The 23,835-nt window shown below is 44.0% G+C and overlaps 2 protein-coding genes across 2 annotated transcripts; both read right to left on the bottom strand.

Moving 5' to 3' along the window:
• Positions 1 to 1,550: 1,550 nt before the first annotated feature.
• Positions 1,551 to 4,744, bottom strand: LOC136938859 (guanine nucleotide-binding protein G(I)/G(S)/G(T) subunit beta-3-like). The gene is made up of 8 exons (XM_067231770.1): positions 4,688 to 4,744; positions 4,061 to 4,206; positions 3,815 to 3,878; positions 3,477 to 3,633; positions 3,135 to 3,201; positions 2,668 to 2,869; positions 2,287 to 2,503; positions 1,551 to 1,657 (listed from the first exon to the last, which is right to left on the bottom strand). Exons 1-8 carry the CDS (start codon positions 4,742 to 4,744, stop codon positions 1,551 to 1,553), a joined length of 1,017 nt encoding a protein of 338 aa, XP_067087871.1.
• A 6,031-nt stretch (positions 4,745 to 10,775) lies between these two features.
• Positions 10,776 to 17,152, bottom strand: LOC136938860 (C-type lectin domain family 4 member F-like). Its single transcript, XM_067231771.1, has 6 exons — positions 16,900 to 17,152; positions 14,954 to 15,082; positions 14,493 to 14,756; positions 14,234 to 14,397; positions 13,891 to 14,006; positions 10,776 to 11,947 (listed from the first exon to the last, which is right to left on the bottom strand). The coding sequence occupies exons 1-6, from the start codon at positions 17,015 to 17,017 to the stop codon at positions 11,785 to 11,787; spliced, it is 954 nt and encodes a 317-aa protein (XP_067087872.1). The 5' UTR covers positions 17,018 to 17,152; the 3' UTR covers positions 10,776 to 11,784.
• Positions 17,153 to 23,835: the final 6,683 nt, after the last annotated feature.

Raw genomic sequence — 23,835 nt, 5'->3', positions numbered from 1 at the left:
GCTGTGCATGTCCTTGTGTGACAATATGTTTGACAGTATCACTGACGTCTTGTTTTGTGTTCAGTTGTACAGAGGGTGGTGTTTGTAAAGCAAAATGTGTGTTGATAAAGCATTTTGAAGGTGTTGTCATGGAGTGTGTTGGCTGTTAGTAGGGGACCCTCAGGTGCCAGGTGTTGTGTCCTTGAGCCAAGAGTCAGCTGGGTGTCATGACAACCACCCCGCTCACTCCGGGTCTCTTGCTGACCTCAGCAGCTGTGTCCTCAGTGTGACAAAACCCCAGATGACTCAAACACACACACCAGGGGCGTAACCACGGGTAGGCCCAGGCCTACCCAATTTGTTCTAAGGCCTACCCGAAAACGAAAATATCTCCGAAAAATTATGCACCGGGTGCACATCGCATCGTAAATAAGTAAAAAAAAACTGAAAAGATGCCTATCCATATTTTTCTAGGCCTACCCAAAAATATTATTCTGGCTACGCCCCTGACACACACACGCACACACACACATTTGCACACACACATGCCAACAAGGTGTTAATGCAGAATTCTAGGTTTATTAGAAAGGGTTTCAACACGCATTGCATTTTTACATTGGTTACTGCAGATGTGTCAAAGTAGGCCTACTACTAAATGCAGCCCAGAGGGAAGATATTGGTTTACTTCAACAGCATTTTTCCCTGATACAACTCAGCATTGCTGAACCATAGAAGTAGTGGTTGGGTGGACAGCCTGTCTCATGAGTGACAGACTATATGATTGGACCATGTTTCAGAAGCACATTGTATTTGTATGGTGAAAGTTATGGTGGCCATTTTGGATCAAGTCAAAGCAACTGTTACCTTCCAGTGGTACACATCATCTGGGTATGTGTGACCAAACGGCACTGTACATAAATTCTGCATTCTAACATGTTACCTATAAAATACAAATAAATGTACATATCATCTTTTTATTAAACTAATAAGTGCGGAATTTAAATGTCAAAGATCTCATAAAGACAATAAAAATAGATCTGTAATTCTGTCATTCTAAATTTCAATTCATGTTCATTATTAGTCTGTATTCATTTCACAAGTTTTTTTGTATTGTCAAAAATCTATACCTGCAATTGTCATTCTCACTTTAGATACAATAAGAGCTTGTTTTTATTCAATAAACATTAATCCATTTAAATAATGTCTCAAATATGCTATGTTTTGGTGTTTGCCATTGTCTTGATATCGATATTCTCAACAATAACCTGAAAACTCTTTTGTACATGAATGGGGATGCAATGATTTCTGATTCAGATTCCATTTATACAGTAAGTTCTATCACGTCCCATCCGTCTCTGGTCACACTTGCATTCAATGATGAGGATGAGGGAGAGAGAGAGAGGAAGATCTAGTACCAAAACATCCTCGGGAAAACTCCCCAAAAACCAATATTTGCCATCATCCTTAGATCTCTCCTGTTGATGTTTCCTCCTGCCTCCTCCTCTCCTCTGCATTCCTCCTCCCCTGTCTCCCCCTCCCCCTCTCCTGGCGTGGCCGCTGGAGGATCCAGCTCAGTTCCAGATCTTCAGGAAGCTGTCCCAGGAGCCTGTGCAGACGCCCATGCCATCAGGAGGTACCCCAGTGCAGCTTACTCTGTTGTCGTGGCCAGACAGTACACCTGAGAGAGGGATCAAGAGAAGAAGAGGAGAGGAGGGAAGGGGAGACAGGAAGAGGAGAGAAGGGAAGGGAAGACAGGAAGAGGAGAGAAGGGAAAGGGAGACATGAAGAGGAGAGAAGGGAAGGGGAGACAGGAAGAGGAGAGAAGGGAAGGGAAGACAGGAAGAGGAGAGAAGGGAAGGGGAGACAGGAAGAGGAGAGAAGGGAAAGGGAGACAGGAATAGGAGAGAAGGGACAGACAGAAGATGAAAGGAGGAAAGACGAGTTGAAAAGGTAAAAGGATAGAAAGACAGAAACTGGTTAGACCCTAATCTAAGTAACCCTACATCACGTTTTTACATTTACATAAACATTTACATATTTAGTAGAAGCTTTTCAGATCAAGGATCAGAAGTGTTTTTCAGAGTCAAGGAGCTTTCTGTATTTACCGGGCACAGTGCAAGGGATGGTGGAGCGATAATAACATAGCAACTACAGTGCAACTTTAACATCTCAGTTAACACTACAGTATTACATAGGACAGTGCAGCAAAAACTTTAAATCCCCTCTACCGTTCAGTTCCATCCTACCCCTATTTTCCCTTCCTTATCTTTGTCTTTCATTGTCTTTCTCATCCTCTGTCATACTCACCAACTTTCTCGCCCTTCAGCGTGTCCCAGATGTTGCAGTTGAAGTCATCATAGCCGGCAAAGATGAGACGTCCCGACAGAGAGAGGGCCAATGACGTAACACCAGAATTCAGGCTGGATTCCTGGTAACCAATCACCTCCTGGTCTGAGCGGAGGTCGAACATCTTGCAGGTGCAGTCGTCTGAGCCAGTCACCACTGCATTGCCATTAGGGAAGAACTGGAGGGAAAAGAGAAAAACCGAATAGGTGAAACGGATGTTTTACCAGTACACAGTGGAAGACAGGAACACAGCACATCCTATTGACTGTGTCCACTCAACACCTCTGAAATGTGTGCAACTGAGTGGAAAATGGCTTTACTAAAGTCTAATAGGGCTCTCACCTGGATGGCGTTGATGTCACTGGTGTGCCCGATGAACGTCTGCTTGCAGCCGCCATCCCTGACGTCCCACAGCTTGGCCTGGGAGTCGCAAGCTCCAGAAATGAAGGTGTTCATGTCTGGAGACAAGGCCAGGGACATGCAGTCTCCCACATGGTTCATGTAGATCACCTTCTGCTTGCCAGTCTCCAGATCCCACAGACAGCTGGAGTAGAGGAGGGAGATTGAGGAGAGGGGGGAGACAGAATAGAGGGGAGGGAGGTGGACAGAGGTGGTGGTTGCTAGAATGTTCGCTTTGAAACGCTGGCTTTGGAATTCTTTTCTTTTTACACAACGTTGTACATGTTGTAGGTAGCATCACGGTTGTTTTCATTCTGAGTAAATATAGTTGCTGTATTAACTACTGTAGCCAACAACCTTGACCCTAACTCTAACCAGCTGTTATGTCCAATCAAAGCAGAGTGTCTCACCAGGTGGTGTCTCCAGAGGCAGTCAGGATCTCAGTGTCACTCAGGAAACGGCAGCAGGATAGGTATCCTGGATTTTTTAAAATAATAAACAATGAAGCAAAACAAAACAGTACTTTAAGTAATCTGTCCTCCATACAGGCTTGCATGATCTCAAATGGTAATAAGATCACATTTTACACTACAACAAAGTAACAATTCCAAAATATGACATCTATTAGGGATGACGCAATGTACTGTAGCATACTGGACTAACCTGTCCTGTGCTGTGCTAGCCTGTGTTTCCTGTGTGTGCTGTATATTGTAGCCTACTGGAAAGCCCTGTGCTGTGCTAGGCTGTGTTACCTGTGTGTGCGTCCAGCTCCCTGAGGGTCTTTACGCTGGTAGCCTTGATGTTGTACACGGTGCACATGTTGTCTAGTCCTCCACTGGCCACTAGGTTGCCAGAGGGGGCAAATGCGCAGGTCATCACCCAGGAGGACTTGAGGGGTACCGCGTTCACCTGGTAACACAAAGGAACAATTTTGTCTGCCATTTTATCTTAATCTATGTAAGTCTATAAATCTACGTTTATTGTTATTTAAAGTTGTTTGAAAATGGTTACATGTACAGTATAATCAACTAACCAACCAACCAAAAAACAAATGAATCAACCAAGGGGATACAATCTAAACTTTTCCTACCTTCATTCCACTGTAAGTGTCCCAGATAAGCAATTTGCCATCCTGTGACGCACTAACCATTTGCCTAGAGGAAAAAGACAGACAGCTCATTGAGTGTGTATTAAAGTTTAGGGGTTTCATGTGAATGTAATTACAGTCCATTGCAAGACCATGGACTCAATGAAGTTCCACCAATGATATAGAGGGGTGATTCACTTCCCTCATCACACCCTTTTACAAAACAACTCTTTAATGTGCCCAACTCACCTGGAGTCAGTGAGCCAGTGCATGGCATAGATCTTGGCCAAGTGGCCCTTCAATGTCTTTCTGGTCTTCAGTTGGACCCGGGGAGCAGATGCCACGCCAGAGGCTGCAGAGACCATGTCAGTGTCAGCCACAGCCTTGCGGGCCGCCTAGTGGTGTGAAGGGGAAACACAGGTAGGGAACTCAGTTCAGGCTCATTTTGTGAGAGTGATGGTTCAGAACATGTTTGGAATGTTGTTAGTGAACATAACTTACATCTTACAACGGGTTAAGGCCTCTGATGAGTGTGATCATGTTAAAATATAGGAACAGTGTAATAACATGGGTAGCTATAACAGAGGCATAGCCACAGGTAGGCCTGGGTAGGCACAGGCCTACTCAATTTGTTCTAAGGCCTACCCAAAAACGAAAATATCTCAGAAGAATTATGCACTGGGTGCACATCGCAAAGTAAATAAGTAAAAAAACTGAAACGATGCCTATACATATTTTTCTAGGCCTACCCAAAAACATTATTCTGGCTACGCCCCTGAGCTATAACTTGCACTCAAGATGGAAAAACACTAATAGGAAGTCACTGTGACAGGAAGCAGGAAGAGGAAAAGGTGTCCAGGACCAGGAAGTTCTCACCGCAATCTGTGTCTTCAGGCCATCGGCCTCCTTTTTCATCTGCTCCATTTCCCCCATGGCAACGGTTGAGAGGGGAGGTTACCGACGTATATAAACACTAGCAAACATAAAGAGCAAGATGCAGAGAAGAGAAAGAGGGCGAGAAAGTGAATTAAATTGTGTCATTGAGTGCTTTTGATTGCAGTCTTCTTGCATCTTGTATTATAACAATTATACACAGTATCGTACAGTAATGTTAGACTTTCATACGAAGCCCATGCCCAAGACTAGGATGAGCCCAGGATCAGCTATCTGTGGGTCCACTGCTCCAGTGACCTTGATGTCTAAACTAGGCCATCAGCAGCGCCTCCTCCCTTGGTCAGGCCAGCCAGGGCCTGCGGTAACACACAGGTATAATCCCCACAGCCACCTGACCCACTAGTCTTATACAGGCATAATAAGCTGCATCCTGCTCAAGATACAGGCTCAAGGACTTTTACATCTACATAGACTGCTCTTGGAAACAGGAGACCAAATCCAATCCCATAATGGGTTTGTTTGCAAAATTTGAATTGGTTTCCATAAGGACAACTGTACACGTAATGTCTGAAGTAGTCTTCTGTGTGCGTGAAGGTTCCTAATACCCCAAACTAAGAACATTATGATGACTAATTGAAGACTAATCACCAGTGTAGCATGACTTTGTAGACAGCCTAGCAAAACGGACATGTCACTCAATACAAACCAACTCATCAACTTGTACAAGGAGTGAATGAAACCCCTTCCCACAAGCTAAGGAAGACAAGTAGTTTGGAACAGAGGGATGAGTGTGCCTTTTGCTCTGGTGGTGGTGCTTGGTCTGAGCTATAGGACGAGAGAAAAAGGGAGCTGTGTGGACTAGAGGGCGAGGGCAGGTCTAAGTCCCTGCAGGCCATCTTAAAGGAAGCTTTGCCAGTCCAATCTCCCGTCATCCGATTACTGACTACTCTTTACTCTCAGGATCAGAAAGGAAATCAAGGGAGGGGCCACAACGCAGGAGTAAGACCATAATGTAAGAATGTACGTTAATAATTTGGAGTCATTGTCAAGACATAACTGTACAACAAACCAAATACATGTATTTTGAATGTTGATCATCGAGGCTCTCTTTCAGAGCTGAGTTCTGTAATGTGCAGCTCTGAGAGCTGTGTTAGGTAAATCTTTCTAATGTGACACAGTGCAAAACGTCTTTTTCAGTAAAACTTTTAGAAAATGGATAACATTTCTTGTCATTTGCATCAGACTGAAGTTATTGTGCTCACAGCTAATTTGTGGTTTATCTTTACAATCACAAAGAATGCCACTAGAGCACGGATGAAGGAAAAAGAATTGGGCTGATTTGAGTTGCAGATAGCATTCTCTTTTTTCTCTTCTATGGACAGTCAACTTGGACAGTCGTTCTAACCCAGCATTCTTTTGGTTCGTTAGGGTATGGCCTATAGCTTAGTCTGCTTGCAAATGCAAAGAGGACACTAGTGTGTGTCGGTACAAAACAAACCTGGCTGTAAAAAGCTGCCTCAATAAACATTTAACATCAGTTGGGATGAGCATTTCAATTTAGTAGCCATCTTGTTCTGCTGGCATTCCTCTAATTCACCCCTCTTCTTTCACACCCTACTTAAACAAGCTTTGCAGCATGCACCATGGTCAGATGCATGTCAGATCCATGTAATTATATCTGAGAGCCTGCTGAACTCAACATAAGATGCAGAGTAAGGCCCTGCACTGATTTCCTTACCCCTGTCACCGTCATAATGGGATTCCTTGCATACCACAGTAATACAGAAGACTTTGTATTTGTTTGTCCCACAGCCACATCCAGTTTAGAGCATATTTCTGTAGCCTACACACTGGTGGCAGACTGGTGACAGTTTTCCTGTGAAAAGCTCTCTTTCTGTCTCTCTGCCTCTAGTGACTAACTACTACAATGTGTCCTCCTAGCAGAAGACTGGCTCTCCAGGGACTGATGATCTGTGATCTGAGGGTTGACCATGTGTGTATCCATCTCCAGTGGTGTTTCTCCAAAGTTGTCCTAGGTGTTGTTCCTCAGTGATTTGTTAGTTCCATTGCAGTGGTATCCTATATGACAAAAAGGCTGGAAGGACCACGACTGCCAAAGTGTCAAAATCACTCACCTTTCCACAAAATATGTGGTCCTGTTTTTCTCCTTTCTGCTTGGCAGCAGTCACTCTCTCTGTACCTCCGTATCAGCTTCTTCCTGTGACACTAGGCTTTCCTCTCCTCAGTCCCAGACTGTCCTGCTATCCTTCTCTCTCTCTCTCTCATCTGATGCTCTCTCCAACAGACTGGTGGCAGTTTACCTGTGAAAAACTCTCTCTTTCTCTCTCCCTGCCTCTAGTGAGCAACAGATGAGGATTGGAGGGGATGAAGGAGATCAAGGATGAAGAGATAAGCCCGTAGATGGAAATAGAGACTGGGAAGGAGAGAGAGAGAGAGAAAGGGACAGAGAGAGAGAGGGGGGAGGGAGAGAATGGGAATGAGTATGGTGAGAGGAGATAGGTAAACCGATTGGAAAAGAAAATCAGGTTATGAGGTTGGAAGACAGGAGCAGGTGAAACACTCAGAGACCTGGGGAGCAATGGACAGGTGGAGGTGAAAACCTGGATGGAACAGAAGAGATGGTGTTCATATCAAACATAGAAAATAGTGCTATCATGACACTAGAATATTCTTTATTGAAATGTGCACCAACGACCATTCTATTAGATTGTCCTACTTCAATGCTAATACCAGTGCTCGCTATGCTCTGTGTTCAGGCAGTGTTCAATTATCCAGTCCAATAGAATCCCTAATGGGTAGTATCATGGCATCAGCTCTTTGCTTTCAGTCACCTATAGATTAGTCATTCTTACTGGACATCTGCCACTTGACTGAGGGCCAGGATTTTTGTTTTCTGATGTAAAGAATTAGGGGCCCAGCTAGTATGGGCTGACTGGCTGGCTGGTGAGGGAGGGGGTGAGGGAGGGAGGGGAGGGGGTGAGGGATGGGGGTGAGGGAGGGGAGGGGGGTGAGGGAGGGTGGTGGGGGAGGGTGGTGGGGAAAAGGGGGTCGGTGAATTTCATAGGGTGTGGCTGCTAACGAGCTGGACCAGAGGGGTTAGGGTTGAGGGTTGAATTAGTTTGTCAGAGCTAATGAGTTGAGCCCAGTTAATCAGGATCTGATGGGATGTCCGGTGAATCTGCAATCTCGTTATGGAATTAGAGCATACCAGGCCGAACGTGCGTCATGGCAGAGAGAGAGAGAGAGAGAGAGAGAGAGAGAGAGAGAGAGAGAGAGAGAGAGAGAGAGAGAACACAGGAAAATGGATAGACAGAAATAGAGATGGAGAGAGACGAACACACCGAGATCTAAGGGTTGGAGATGTAGATGTCTAGAAAGGAGAGGACAGAGGGGGCCGTCCCGTCCGTCAGACTGCTGGGGAGAGCGGCCATCTTCACCTCCCTCTGGTCATCTTCACCTCCCTCTGGTCATCTTCACCTCCCTCTGGCCATCTTCACTCTGACAGATCAGCTAGGTTGATGCTCAGAAAGGGAGAGGGACAGATGTGGGCGGGGTTAAAGATGAGGATGGATGGAGTGCGTGTGTGGTTCCAGTTACTGCATCTGTTCGTCTTAATAGTAGCCGTCTATTAGTTCAGAGGGAGGGATGTTAGATCAGCGTAGGTACGTCACAACAATTAACACCTGATGAACGGGCACAAGTCTAGCCGTTACAGAAGATTAGTTTGGGGTTCTGGGAATGCTGAAGTCTGTCTGGTCAAGCAATGACACCTAATATAGGGAGTCAGGTGGCCGAGCGGTGAGGGAAGCGGGCTAGTAATCCGAAGGTTGCCAGTTCGATTCCTGGCCGTGCCAACTGACATTGTGTCCTTGGGCAAGGCTCTTCACCCTATTTGCCTCGGGGAGAATGTCCCTGTACTTACTGTAAGTCGCTGTGGATAAGAGCGTCTGCTAAATGACTAAATGTAAATGTAATATCCAATGTGCCTGATGACAACCATTAAACAAAACACCCAGTGAAAGATGAGGTAAACCGGTAACTCTATCCATGAGGTATTGGCCAAGGCATTGGGACAAGATCTCAAAGTCTCAGAAAAAAGCACAAACATTGTAGAACTGAGGAATGTAAAACTGCCCATGTATCAGATGTGTTGGAATCAGTTTTATGTGACTTTGTATTTATTTTTTATCAGAAAAAATAACACCAAACAACATGAGTTACAGAGTTTATTTTAAATGCCTCCAACTACCAGTGTATGAGGTCACCTTACTTCTGGTTAGAGATCAGGTTAATCCTTTACCAGCAGCTGCATATAGTGAGTTTGGCAATAGATGACTGCTGCAGTTGATAGTTTGTAGACTCGTAGTGGTATTACATCCAGATTTACACCGTGCACACACACACACACACACACAGCTCTGATCCAGCGTTTGATCATCCAAGTTGTCACATTAGAGTGCCACTAGGGGGACTCTTATAGTTAGTTACTTATAGACACTTAAAGTTATACCTTCACTGTAACCACTGCAGTGTAGTGCACATCTGCCAAAATACCATAATACCAGATATTAGAATAGCTAATTACATTTTGTATTTAAACTTAATAGCACCAAACTATACATAGAGAGCTGGCTTATAAGTCTTGGTAAAAAGAAAAATGTTATTGACTGTATATGACTAATTATCCCCCACATCTCTCTTCTTTTATTTTTTTTACCTTCGCATCTATTTGTCCCATAGTTATTCTCTCTTAATTATTAGGCCAACAATTATTCTCTTTTAATTTTCTTAAAATGCACTTTAATTTAGATTTAATTGTATGTAAAGAAACATTTCAAATATTTTCAAAGCAACAATACTGTAGTATAGTCTCTCTCTTTACTTGACTCATACTCTTCCCTGTCACTCTATACCTCCCTCCCTCCACACTTTCTGTAGGTGTCTCTGTCTCTCTCTCACCTCACCCTCCCTCTTTCTCTCCCATTCCAACCTTAATCCTGACTAACTGAGAATGACAGAAGCAGACTAGTGAGCTTCCTGATGGCTCCTGTAACAGGCCCAAAGAGGGGGGCAGTCTCACACAGCTACACAAACCCCTCACCTTTGACCCCACAGTGGGCAGGCTTGCACTGCAGGGGAGATGAAGAAAGCCATCCCACTTAAACCTACGTCAGGCGGTGAGAACAGGAGCCCCGACTGGAAGATTGGCCAAGCGGATGTAGGTTGTAGGCTTATAGACTAAGGGTACATTGATGTTAAGTGTGCAGAGCGGCCTGGCTTTGTGACTTGAAAAAAGGCAATATCTGCACCCAGACCTTCACATATTCAAAGATCTTTGGAAGATGTTTGGGTTCCCTAATGAGAAGATGGTTCAAATCCCATCTGTTACATATGCATGACACAACAATGTTCAGGAGTGTGAACATAAACCCTGGCCTGCTGTGTCTAGCCCGTGTAGCATACTTAGTCTATAGCTGTTTTCATGTTATTAGTTAACACAAGAGTTGTGTTCTGTCACTTGAAAGGATGCATTCCCTTTTTTTTACTTGTTCTGGTACATATTCTCAGTCAGGTTGTCAGGTAGATGTTTTGCGTTTTCGTGGTTTCCTGAGTGAAATGTACCAATTGTATTTTTTTTGTCATAGTGGAAGCTGTCCTGTTATGCTCTGTGTCACATATATAGTGAAGTTCAACTAATGTACTGTATCTTAACTGTAAATATGGACCAATGACCACCATATATTATCTTTACTGAATCCCATTTCTTGGAAGACCTCTGTGCCTTCCTGTCAGGTGATGTCTTTATCAGTCTTTATCTATCTGTTTAGGAGGTGTGGTTTGTAAGGTCTGCGAGGCCGCAGCTGGATCACTGTGCCCTCTTCTGGCTGACATCCCTGAGTGAATCAAAGGTCGCTGGAAGGAACCGTTTTGATTCTGTAAGCCTATCAGGTGTATGGGAAGCCTGGAGGAGGAGGGGACAGTGACGCGGGCAAAGGGGGGGGGGGGGGGGGGGGGAGGTGGGGGGAAGGGATACAGGCCAGGAGGGAAGGGAGTATGAAAGTGACAGACAGCAAGATCGATAGATCGATAAAGACGTTGTTGCATGCGTTGTGCATCCAATTGGTACATACTACTTTGTCATCACATTGTGCATGGACTTTGACCCCTTGCTCACACATATGTAACAGTTTGTAGAAAAATGGCCGGTGCAATTTTCTTTACTGTGGAGCAGACCACAGATGCACATGCTCTGCTGTTGTTACTTTGTAATGTCTGTAGTTCAGTTGATGTGACAGATCTTCCACTGAGCTGAGGATTGTGGGTCAAAATAGCCAGAAAAGAATGCTGGCTTGTATACTGCAAAATGCGACTTTATGCAGTAGGACATTGTGGTATTTTTGGCATACTGCATTTGACATACACATTTGTTTCTGGAATACAACTGAGTATGGTGTGTTGGGAGGCCAGTGTGTCTCATCACTTGAATGAACACTGCCACCTAGAGGTTGAAAATAATATGTTGGTTGGGTTATTGCAAGGTTTCTTGTTTGTAATGTTTGGGACAAGTGCATTTACATGTCTAATTTACAGCCATTACTGAGTCATTTAACGTGATACAATTACAAGTCATTTGACATTAGGAGGCATTTTACATTTGAACAAAACCCCAACTTGATAATGGATAAACTTTCAATGGAGAAAATTCCCATTAAGAGAGATAGTGGTTAAAGCCTCACACCCACAACAAGAACCCTAGGACTTTCAAATACAAAAACAAGAAAAACTATAAAACACTGTAGAAGAATTACACAAAAAATAAAAGCCCTGTTAGTACCTATAACTAGTAACTATCTATAATCTATTATGGAATCTATCATCAAACTATCTTATGACTGAATCAATATTTTGATAGTGTTATACAATCTATATTCTCTAACCCTAACCCTTTGTCTATATTGAAGTTACACAGCCATCATTTATGTATGCATTTTTTCGAGGCCCAATGGAAGATCTATTCATGGAGCCTACAACCTCAGGTTATGTTGCGCTTGTTTTCACTACTGGGGTGCTCCCATCTCTTTCTCGCAGATGAAAGGCCAGTGCATGGAGCAGGGGGCGTCGTACCAGCTCTGGATGGCCTTGCGCTCCAGCACCTGTGTCTTCACAATGTACCCGCAGTCCTCGTCGATGTGGTTGTTAGGCTCGCCCTTTTCCCAGAAACTACAAAAAAGGCGAGAGAAAATAGTTCTCCGAATGAGATGGGCTTGTTGCTTCAGCGGTCAAGCGCAGACAGACAACCACACACACTTCACACGCATGCACACACACTCACACATTTGGGTATGTATGGTTGACCAGACTGAAGTAGGAAGTACAACGTATAAACAGATGGAGAAGAAAAAGAAGATGAGAAAGATTTGGAGGGGGGGGTGAAAAGAGGATCAAGGGGGGGAGATGAGAAGGAGAGGAAAGAGGTTGAACAGACAGGGCAAAGAAGACAAGTCAGCTAAATAAGTCAAATCAGCAGATCAAAGGAGAACTAACTATACTAAATATACAACCACTTCAACAAACCATAAGAAAAACAATCCCAGAAACAGGAAGATAAATCATGTGAAGATTAGGGGGAATATGATGACACAGCAGAAGGGGGGGAGCCAGCATGACCAGGGGTGAGCACCTGAAGCTGGTGGCATTGTTTACTCAGCCTTTACTAGTAACTGTAGTAAATGTTCTGGGTTAAGAACTTGGATGACAGCAAATTTCCTTCTTCTCAATTTGGATAAAACAGAGGTTCAAATTTTCGGTCCTAAAAAATACAGAAATAATTTATCCAATCTGACCTTAGACTTAGACGGCATCAAAGTCTCTCAAAGCCAGCTGGTAAAAAATCTAGGAGTCACAATGGACCCAGACCTTTCATTTGAGTACCATATTAAGCAAATTACCAGAACTGCATTTTTCCATCTACGTAATATAGCCAAAATACGAAAATTCCTCTCAAAGGATGATGCTGAAAAACGAATACATGCATTTGTTGCATCCCGACTGGACTACTGCAAAGTGTTGTTCTCTGGCCTCCCAATTACTGACTTAAACATTTTACAGCGGGTGCAAAATGCTGCTGCTAGATTATTAACTAGAACCAGAAAGTTTGATCACATAACAATCTACTCTCGTCTCTACACTGGCTCCCTATCCAAGCCAGAGCTGATTTCAAAGTTATATTACTAACTTACAAATCTCTGCATGGATTGGCACCACTGTACCTCTCCGGTCTCCTTGCACCCTATTGCCCCGCAAGGACACTTAGATCTCAAGATGCCGGCTATCTGGTGGTTCCCAAAATTAAGAAAGAAACTGCTGGAGGCAGGGCGTTCTATACAGAGCACCTCTTCTCTGGAACAAATTTCCTGTCTCAATTAAGGAGGCTGATACTGTTTCGACATTCAAAATGAGGTTAAAAACGTTCTTGTTTAGTCAATTTTATGACTGCTAAAGATAAATGTGTGTATGTACTTTCTATGTAAACCTGGGGTGTGTGTGTTTGTCTGTGTGTATCACATAACTTTTAAACTGCAATTAAAGCTTCTATATGTTCACGTTGCCCATCTAGATTTTACAAATAAAGTAAACCTGTTACTGTATATTGTTATTGTTATAGTTTCTGTTACTAGTTGGTGACAACAATGGACAGAGCATTCTCACCCTTATTCTATAAATATAACTTATTTTAGAGTTCTTTCCCCTGGAACAGATTTCATATTCCAACCGAGGGGGGCTGGCGCTGTCTTAGTATCTAGGGCTGCATATGTGAAGCCCTCTGTGACATGCTTGCTTGTAAAAAGGGCTATACAAATACATTTTGATTTGATTTGATTTAAAAGGGAAAGCTTCCTGTCCCCAGTCCACAAAGAGCACCCCTCCAAAAACACCCATTCTCAAAGATCAAAGAGACAGAGGGAGAAAGAGGACGGGAATAAGAGAGGGATGAAGAGTGAGAAGAGAAAAGCAACAGACTGCCTCTCACACTCTGTTCCAATATTTGTCCTTTCCCAGAGTCACAGTCCATTAGTTTTGAGATAGAATCCGTCACAATTCTAAAAGGTCTAATAAAGCCACTTTAGTATGTTCTAGGTACTTGTACAACAGTGGAACTGTACCCTCCAACCAGCTTGGTTCCATCCACCCAGACCCAGTCATCTTCGGTGGACTCATCACTGAGCCCAAACCAGTAGGCGTTCCAGTGACCTCGAGGCAGCTGGTCCCACACAAATGTCTGGACACAAGACACAGAAGTTCCATGCATCAAGTACACTGTAGTTCCCCTCCATCCATCCCTCCACCCTTTCTCTGTCTTTTCCCTCCACCCCCCTTCGCCACAGATGAACTGTGCTGTGATGACCACCACCCTCTCCTCCTCTCCTATCCCCTTTATTCTCTACCATTTTTCTATCTCTCCCTCCTTCCCTGCCTTCTTCTACTCCCTGCATCCCTCCCTCCTACCTGTTCCTCGGGGGTGTGTATGATGGCTAGGTGTCCATCCATCTCCTGACAGAAGTTCTGACCATCCTCCCAACTGTCACTGAAGGATGAGATGTAGTAGCAGCTGCTGTTAAACTGGAGCCAGGGATGAGCACATGGGATGGTGGTTGCAGGACTCTTGGGGGCTACACATATGACACACATGGGTGAATTAGTTTCTTGTCAACATAACACGACACACTCTCACACTTTAGTACACAGACACACACACACTGCATACCAGATGTTACCGCTTGAGGCCCAGTCTGGGTCAGCAGCTGGTCTCTCTCCTTCTGCAAGTCATCTCTCTCCTTCTGCAAGTCATCTCTCTCCTTCTGCAAGCCATCTCTCTCCTTCTGCAAGTCGTCTCTCTCTTTGTGTAGCTTGGCCAGGGATTCTGTTAGCACCGCTACGTCAGCGGACTGGGTCTGCATCTGGGTCTGGCCTTCAGACTGGTTCTGGGGAGCAACCTGTGGGCCAGGCAGACCTTGGGCCTGGTTCCTGGCTGTGAGGAACAGGAAATTGGGGTTGGTCCAAGCAGGAAAATGTAATTTTCTTAATTAAGCAGACTATCTTTTCCAAAGCAATGTACACATAGCGCATGATAGAAAGTACAGACTCACACGTACACACACACCTCACACCTCTCTATTTCACACACACACACACACACACACCTTACCGACAACAGGTTCTACTCACAGTAGGCACTGACCGCAACGAGGGAGATCAGCAGGACAGCACACAGAACAGCCAGACACATGGAGGCCAACCTGTAGGACCCCTGGCCCCCCTGTCTGGAGGCCCCTCTCCAAGGTGTCACCGACAACACTGCTCCCACACACAATACAAGTAGAATACATCTGGAAAACAATATGATTGCTCTCTGCTGCCAACAGCGAGGTAAGTACAGAATCGACCTGCATGTAAGTGGACACACAGTATGTGTGATTCTAACTGTGTATGAGGAACTGAAGAAATGACGAGTGAGAGAGACTGTATGTCATCTATCAGTTAATCCTCCTGTTGTCTTAAGAAATACTAACACCTATTACCTTTGGGTCACTATGACGACATAGTGACCCGACTCACCTTTTCCATCGTGATAGGGTTAGATAACACAGGGACTGCCCCTATGTTATCTCGGGTCATATTGACCCTCAGACAATACACATAACGTTTTTGGTGGCTGCTACAAAGAAACTTACTTCTTAATTTCCCAATTGTTCATTCTATAGGTAATTTTTGCAAACTACACTTAAATTGATGTTTTTGTAATTGTCTTAGGTATAAATATGACTTTTCACAATGGGTTAGGGTTCAACAGTGGCGGTTCTACATTGAATTACACCCAGGGCGAGACGCCATTCGCCCCCCCCCCCCCCCCCCCCCCCCCCCCCATTGAAATCAAAAGGCTGTTATGGTAATACCGATTGTGTTCTATACAGCTAAAACAGCCTGGGGTCAAATTGACACCAAACATAATAGGAGGGTTACATAAACATGCCCTTACACGCTAAATGTCTGTTATTACATGCTATATTAATATAACTTTTAGGGAGGAACACTTTTAGTTATGACGTTAAACTATACTTTGTCACGAAATATAGTTGTAGCAAATAGCAAATGTTCGTCTTTGAAACTACCTACAGATTTGAAAAGTCCGTTGGCTAATTACAGGGCCTAAGCTAAATAATGAAAATAAATAATAACTGAACTTGTAACAGTTTTGTTGCAAAGCACACTATTATGGTGAAATGTTATCTCGTGTTTGTTGAGTTAAAACCGAAATATTGTAGTTGCATAGCAAGCATCATAGCAAAAAGGCTAACAAACGTAAGAGTTAGCCTATACCCATTTTTTTTCAATTCGCCATTTCACACAATTAAAAAACCCAAAAATGTGCAGGAACTTTAGGACTATACTTATAATATTATGAATTGTCCGTTCCATTTGGGAGACCCAGTCAGATGAGCTGTCTGTCCCTCTCCCCTTTTTTCACACAGCTTCTGTGCACGGCACCTTCTCAGCAAGCAGGGGTGCCTGCAGCTGCCTGAAGGGGGCGCCAATTTGCCAATTCCCCACACAGTGAAATGATAGAAAAGAGAAAACCGCTTCGCGGCGCAGAGATTTTTATTTATTTATTTTATGCTCGTGCGCCCCCCACGTGACATGAAAAAATGGGGGTTCAAATGGATTTGAACCTATGAACCAGGTTCTCTTTATATGAAAGGGGTGAGTCAAATCTAGTCTAAAGTCTGTTACGCAATCTAGGGGTTGCCAGTGTTGCATAAAAAATCCCCCCAATTGATGCAAAAGATTATCTAAAGCATCGTGTTTTAGCAGGGGGGCGAGAAGTTTTATTTCTACAAACAATATCATTCACATGTCAACTTTAAGGAATTATTATTTTACAATCGTGAAATTGTGAAAACAGTTGACAAGGAACAGTTTGAATTTTAATTCTGAAAGCCTAAAGTTGTAAATTGCATTTGCATTGACATGCACATCTGTTCTTGCATAATCTAGATTCTATAGTTGAGATACTTCATCATAACCAAGATTTCTGCGTCACATCAAGTGTTTGATTAAGGTCGCGATGAACATATTTTAAACGATCAACAACAATGGTAGTTAATACGTCTTACCTGAATTGTGTTGAACATCTGGACCGCTCGCATCAGACTCGTCTAAATAGGAACGCTCATTGTCAATAAGTTTGGAATACATTCCGTCGGACAGGGTTGATTCCGCATTAGTCGACATTCTAGTAGCCTATTTACAATAAAACGTGCCTCCTTGTGTGGAAAGGTGCATCTGAGTCGATTCAGCAAAATGCAAATATTAGTTTATTGGTTATGAGAAGTCAACTAGCCCACGCTCGCGGTAGCCTAGTGTTGCGCAAGTTAGACTAGGACAACACTTCGTCAAACGGGGAGGGGAGGACCCAAAATGTTGAATGAATTGAGTAGTGAGTGACGAGTGGTTGTCAAATTGTAATTCTCTAATCTCGATACATTTTTTAACAACTGGCGCGAGACTGGCGCGAGACAATAAAGTGAAGATGGCAGCAAAGTAGAGCTACGAGCTCAAACGGAAGCAACTTTGTTATGGAACGAAGATGCTGTGTCGTCTGTTGTATGTTCCCGTCTAAAGCCGACAAAAGTGGCTATTTTTTACAGAGGCACCGACAATTTTCAAAAACAATACCTGACCAGCCATTCTAGCAGACAGCCCCTGGTTTGCGTGACAGCTAAGCGGATGGTTGACAATCCATCTTCGAGGCCGTTGACCATGCTGGACAGGAATTTAAATGTAGATGAAAATCAGAATTTTGTTTAATCGCAAAGTGGTCACAAACAAGGAATTTACTTTGGTGGGCAGGTGCAAACAGTGAACATTTAAACATAATGAACAAAAGAAAAAGTGGTAAATGTACAACAAAATAAAATAAACTACTGGCAGAGCTATACAATATAATATAACAATAGAAATACAATATAATATAAAATAAAGTTACATTATATATAAAATAAATAATAATATAGAATAAAAATAATACTGAATATGTTAAAGGTACAGAGTGTAAGGTAAGTGACAGAGTGTCAGGGTCAGTTTGGGGCCTTGTTAAAAAGGCTAGCAGTGGAATGAGGCATGAGGTTTTGGTCCTTATGGACCGCAGCCTTCTGCCGGAGGGGAGTGGCTGAAACAGTGTGTCCAGGGTGGGAGGAATCGGCCACAATCTTCCTCGCTCGCCTCAGGGTCCTCGAAGTGTGCAGGTCCTCGAGGGTAGGCAGATTGCAGCCAATCCCCTTCTCAGTAGTGCGGATGATACGCTGCAGTCTGCTCTTGTCCTTGGCAGTGGCAGCAGCGTACCAGATGGTGATGGAGGAGGTGAGGATAGACTCAATGATGGTTGTGTAGAAGTGCACTATCATTGTCCTTGGCAGGTTGAATTTCTTCAGCTGCCGCAGTACATCCTCTGTTGTGCTTCCTTGGTGAGGGAGCTGATGTTCAGTTCCCACTTGAGGTCCTAGGAGAGGATAGTACCCAGGAAGCGGAAGGACTCCACAGTGTTGACTGGGGAGTTGCACAGGGTGATGGGGGTGAGTGGGGCTGTATTTTTTTTAAAGTCCACAACCATCTCCACTGTCTTAAGCATTGAGCTCAAGTTGTTCTGGCTACACCAGGTCACCAGGTTGTCAGCTTCCAACCTGTAGTTCGACTCATCTCCACCAGAGATGAGCCCGATGAGGGTGGTGTCGCCCGCAAACTTCAGGAGTTTGGCGGACGGATGACTGGAGGTGCAGCTGTTGGTGTACAGGGAGAAGAGCAGAGGGGAAAGGACACAGCCCTGAGGAGATCCGGTGCTGATGGACCGGGAGTCGGAGACTTGTGTTCCCAGCTTAACGCACTGCTTCCTGTCAGACAGGAAGTCTGTGATCCACCTGCAGGTGGAGTCGGGCAAGTTCAGCTGGGAGAGCTTGTCCTGAAGCAGGGCGGGGATGATGGTGTTGAAGGCAGAGCTGAACAGACACAAACAGGATCTGGGGAGTCCAGGTGCTGGAGGGTGAGGTGGAGGGCCATGTTGACTGCGTCGTCTACAGACCTGTTGTCTCTGTAGGCAAACTGCAGGGGGTCCAGGAGAGGGTCCGTGATGGCTTTGAGGTGTGCCAGCACCAGGCGCTCGAAAGACTTCATTACCACAGAGGTCAGGGCGACGGGTCTGTAGTCATTAAGTCAAGTTGGCCTTGGCTCTTTGGGCACAGGGATGATGGTGGAGGACTTGAGACAGGCTGGCACATGGCATGTCTTCAGGGAGGTGTTAAAGATGTTGGTAAACACCGGAGACAGCTGGTCAGCGCACTGCTTGAGGGTGGCAGGAGAGACAGAGTCTGGCCCCGCTGCTTTGCGGGGGCTCTGCCCCTTGAACAGTCTGTTGACTTCTCTCTCCTGAATGGAGAGGCATCACTGTGGTGAGAGGGAGGGGGGGGGGGGGGGGGGGGGGGGAGGGAGACCGCTTGGGTGGGGAGGGGTGGTTCAGGACAGTCCATTTGTCTTTCAAATCTGCAGTAGAACTCGTTCAGGTCGTTGGCCAGGCAGGAGTCGTTAGTGGAGTGGGGGGCTCTGGGCTTGTTGTTGGTCTCATGGTCTATCTATGGATGTGTGTTTATAAGTTTGCTATTGTTATGATGGTATATGGGTGTTTGATGGAAATTATTGGTTATATAAACAAAGTATTTTTCTCACATCAGATTTAAAACATTCACAACAGCAGAAGTCTCGGTGCGTCTGAACATGACATTCTCCAGTGGTCTGTTAGTCATCTGGGAGCGATAGTGAAGCTGGATATGGGAAGTTCTATTTTGAAGTGTGACACATTTCTTCTGATTACCAAGTGATTGCCATAGATCTAGTTAGCATGGAAAGGTGTGACGGAACATGCAGATGATGCAGCACAAAATAATACCTCTGACTCACTGGGTGTGAGATTGCACAATCCACACAATGCACACCACTTACAAATAATTCACTTTGACACCAGTTGCACCTACTTTAATTCTCTTCTCGCCATCTGTTAAGTAAAAGGTCTTCTACCATCCTTAACTACCCCACATATGTAAACAAAAAACATTCTTCTCTAAAGTCTTCTCTACAGCTGCATTAAGGTTTGTTGGGTGTAGTGCCTGTAAACCACTAGAGGGCGCTCCAGTATCATTGGGACCTGTAGCTCACAGGATCACACCCTTTCTCGCCATTAGATTGATTCATTCATTCCAAAGTTGTGTCGAAAACACAAAATGTTCATACATAGAGACAAGCCTATCCTATTTCTGGTTAAGTGTGTTTGCCCTTGTGTGTGTGTGTGTGTGTGTATGTGTGTCTGTGTGTGTGTGTGTGAAAGAGAGAGAACATACAAGCAAATACACACTTGAACATACTTTTTGTGTCCTTACATTGTTTTACATAAAAATTGTTTTATAGAGATATATTGTGTGACCACTAAATCAAGTATGTTCTGTGGACATCACCATGCAAGTGATAATGGGGAAGTGAGGTGTCAACTCCACCACATGATGTCATTTAGGGAGGTGACAGTAAAAGATACAGAAAGAAAATGACAAGATATTCTTTGTAATGTATATTTAGCTCAATTGTGCAACTGCTGGTGTTGAAAAAATGAGGTGCAAGGAGGGGAGTGGTTCTGACTGTAGTAACCTCCTTTTCAGTTTCCTATGTGTGCAGGCTAGGACCGCCCATTTCCCCCCACCCAACCTTTTACCGGGCATTTTTCAAAAATATAAAAACGTGGGAAACAAGTAAAAAATTGAAGGGAATAGCCTTCGTCGAAAAGTTCAGTTCAGTTTCTGAGAAACAGCTGATAACTTGGTTCAGTCTCATGGGAAACTTGATGTTCATGTGACAGGTTGCTGTTTTTTACTCTTCCCCTCCATCCTCATGATCTCATTTTCTGCTTTATCTCTTCTTCTTGTTTTCCACTCTATGATCTCTTTTTGGAGCATGCCAGATAGGAAATCTTAACGCTGCCATGACAATCTGATCCAGCCAGCCAATGACCCAACTCAGCTGTGGCATCCCAGATGGGCATTCAGCACAACAGTGTTTCCCACACACCTTCTGAGTTGGCCAGAGGAAGAAGTCAGGCGGAGGCTACTCAGGGAAGCGAATTTCCTGAATTCCATCAATGAATGATAGGACAATACCCTTTTGGGTTTACAGTCCACTGTAAACAGTAGTACCTCAGAAAACGAATGCATTTCCTTGTGTGTTTTGAACTGAGCTGCTGATCAAACGCAATAGAGAAACCCCAACAGAGATATACAGATATATACAGAGATATACAGAGATATACAGAGATATACAGAGATATACTGTAACTTTGGTCGACTCAAGACATGGCTCCCGCCTCTGTGGCTTGTGGTTGTGTCTGTTCTGCAAGAGTACATCTTGTGGCCAGGTGCATGTCTTCCTGAGCAATATCAAATGGTTGTTGTTATAACATGGCCCAGTGCTCAGGGCCATCTTGCAACATTGCTTTTCAGAGAGTATAGGTGATTGTGGTTGATTATGTGGATGGTGGATTCTAATCTATGAACTGTGCCATCAAAATTCAAAAACATACGTTATAATACTTCATGAGTGGGCCTATCCCACAAATTGAAACACGTATGCAATATAATCTAATGCATGTCATGGGTTAGTCTGTAGGTACATTTGTTATAGTTTTTCTTCTCTCCCACTTTTAAATTCATGTGAGATTGTAGTTGACGATAGTGCTGTGTGCTCTCTATCCCAAACCTCTATTGCAAAGGTTTGGAATGGGCTTTTTAATAGGATAATCTATCCATGCAATCCCCTATATCCAACCACGAAATTACCTTCATTTCTGAGCTGTGATAGTTTGCTGTTTCTGTAGATAAGGATCCTTAGAAAGTAAGGTTATTGAATCAGTATGAATGAAGGTAAATATTATTTTGGACTGGTTATCAAGTCTGGCCTGCTGGTCAACAGATTCAGTGGGAGAAGGGAGCTCATTGTGCCACCTGATCCATCCAGTTTAGCCGTATCAGACTCCATCTCCAAACATGTAAATCGCCAACATGCAAATCCTCTCTCCAAGAATCCCTTGTTTGTAACGTAATATAAAACTGTAAGCACTTACTGTTTGTCTGCATTGCACTGCTCTGTGTATTTGAAACCTTGTTTTTTTATAGGTAAACAATTGTTTTTCATAGTATTTGTTGCTAACTTATTTTTTCTACTTCCCAGAAGTGACTATTGAGAATGTAAGAAGTTAGTTGGGAACACTGTGAGATATTGATTAACTGACAATACCTATTTTTGATATTTTTTTGTTGGTTATACTCGTCCAACAGGTTTATTTCATTATTTGAGCTATAACTAGTCCTGAGAATGGCAGAGGACAATTCTGAGGACTAGGTTTAGGGCTGGATCCCACTTACGATCTGGGCCTCTGGTCCAAATGCTGGTTCAGATTTTTGAGTGCACATGGCAGATTAGTGCCATTTATTTTGCGTGAGGATTATCTCACATGATGATGTTGACTGAGCAGGAATCCTCAGGCAGGATGTGCAGTTGGTCTTAAAGTGCCAGGGGTGTGCTAGGTTAGATACAGCTGGTGTCAAGTTGGCACTGCCAGCCATTAAGCTCAGGATAATATACAGGGCACAGTAGAGGGGCTAATAGATTATGTTCTCACTAGCGCCCCCTCCCCCCCACACTCATCATCATGCATGTTTTAGTCGGACTAACCCAACCTGACAGTAGAATTTGAGTTGTTACTTGTCAAGTTACTGTACGTAAACCTTTGTCTTATGTCCTTGCTACTGTGGAAAGGACTAGGTCTCTGATCCTATCCGACCTTCTGTTGGTACCATTGGCTTTCCACATACCTAGCAGCAAGCTACTTAGGCCATGTGTGTGTGTGAGAGAGAGACAACCCATAGTACATTCCTGTGTAATTGCTGTCATTGCAAGTCCAATCCTGTACCCTAACCTTACGTTCCTGAAGAGGTAACTCACCTTTCACACACACACCCTCACACACAATGTGTGGAAGCTCTTTTGCATGTGATCAACTGCTTGTTTGTCTCGCAATGAATCACTGACTAAAATAAAAGATTGGTCACTAACTTTATTACAACATAGAACATTTCCGGGAGAGCTATTGACTCATTTAAAGTGTCTTTATCATTTACAACACCGTTACAGACTTGTTCTCTGAATCATTTTGACAGCATGAATTCGTTCTGCATTCAGATGACCAGGTGAAAGAGGAGGTTGAGAAGGGTTAGAGGATACTAAACATGCCAGCATGGCCAGTTTACCTGTGTACCTTCTGTGTGAAATGGTTACTGGGTTAGCTAAACTATATTGGTTTGTAGTCAGATACTCTCTGCTGTGTATGAAAGCCAAAGGCTACTTCTGTTACAACATCTTAATATGACGCCAGGAATCTCTATGTCTGTGGCTCGATTATCTGAGCCAAATAGCCTACATGCAGGTTGTTCGGATTAGGCTTCAACAGAGAATGTTGTTCGACGTTGAATGAATGAATGTTCAGTGCCTTAGTCTTCCTGGTGGAAGCATGGCTGGGCCTGACAGAGAAGATGTCTGCACACGTACTACTTGCAAACACAGACACACACTTTTTAGGTTGTGTACTTAATAAGTAGAGCCCCGCTCATTTTTATATACAAGAAACAGTGTCAATAGAGAACAGATAGGGCTTGTAGCAGCAGGTTATCTAATTCTTTAATCTAACGATTCCAAAAGCACAAGGATACAAGACTGACAGACACACAGACACACTGCATGATTACAGGGTATAGTAATAACAGGCTTGGTCTGCAGAAAAGCAGGTTTGTAAGATAGAAACTTCCTATGCTATCCTTCCCAACCCCCTCTTATCGCCAACCCCCTCTCCACACCGTTCTCCTTTCCAACCCCCTCTCCCGTCCCGATCTCACTCTTCCAGTTGAGTGACACACGAGAGAAAACCGGAAAGTTCTCATTTGTGACTCAAGGCTATCCACACTGGC

Source organism: Osmerus mordax (assembly GCF_038355195.1).
Source record: "Osmerus mordax isolate fOsmMor3 chromosome 18 unlocalized genomic scaffold, fOsmMor3.pri SUPER_18_unloc_1, whole genome shotgun sequence".
In the NCBI taxonomy this organism is placed as follows: domain Eukaryota; kingdom Metazoa; phylum Chordata; class Actinopteri; order Osmeriformes; family Osmeridae; genus Osmerus; species Osmerus mordax.
This window is presented reverse-complemented; position numbering and strand designations above follow the sequence as displayed.

Excerpts from the sequence above, each read along its gene's own strand:
- LOC136938860 (XM_067231771.1), bottom strand. The coding sequence starts at position 17,017 with ATGTCGACTAATGCGGAATCAACCCTGTCCGACGGAATGTATTCCAAA. Across the intron at positions 14,398-14,492 it reads GCCTCAAGCGGTAACATCTG|CCCCCAAGAGTCCTGCAACC; the intron begins GTATGCAGTGTG and ends TCATATGTGTAG. Across the intron at positions 11,948-13,890 it reads GGAACCAAGCTGGTTGGAGG|TTTCTGGGAAAAGGGCGAGC; the intron begins GTACAGTTCCAC and ends CCTTTTTTGTAG.
- LOC136938859 (XM_067231770.1), bottom strand. The coding sequence starts at position 4,744 with ATGGGGGAAATGGAGCAGATGAAAAAGGAGGCCGATGGCCTGAAGACA. Across the intron at positions 4,207-4,687 it reads GCCTGAAGACACAGATTGCG|GCGGCCCGCAAGGCTGTGGC; the intron begins GTGAGAACTTCC and ends TCACACCACTAG. Across the intron at positions 2,504-2,667 it reads GTGACATCAACGCCATCCAG|TTCTTCCCTAATGGCAATGC; the intron begins GTGAGAGCCCTA and ends TTTTCCCTCCAG.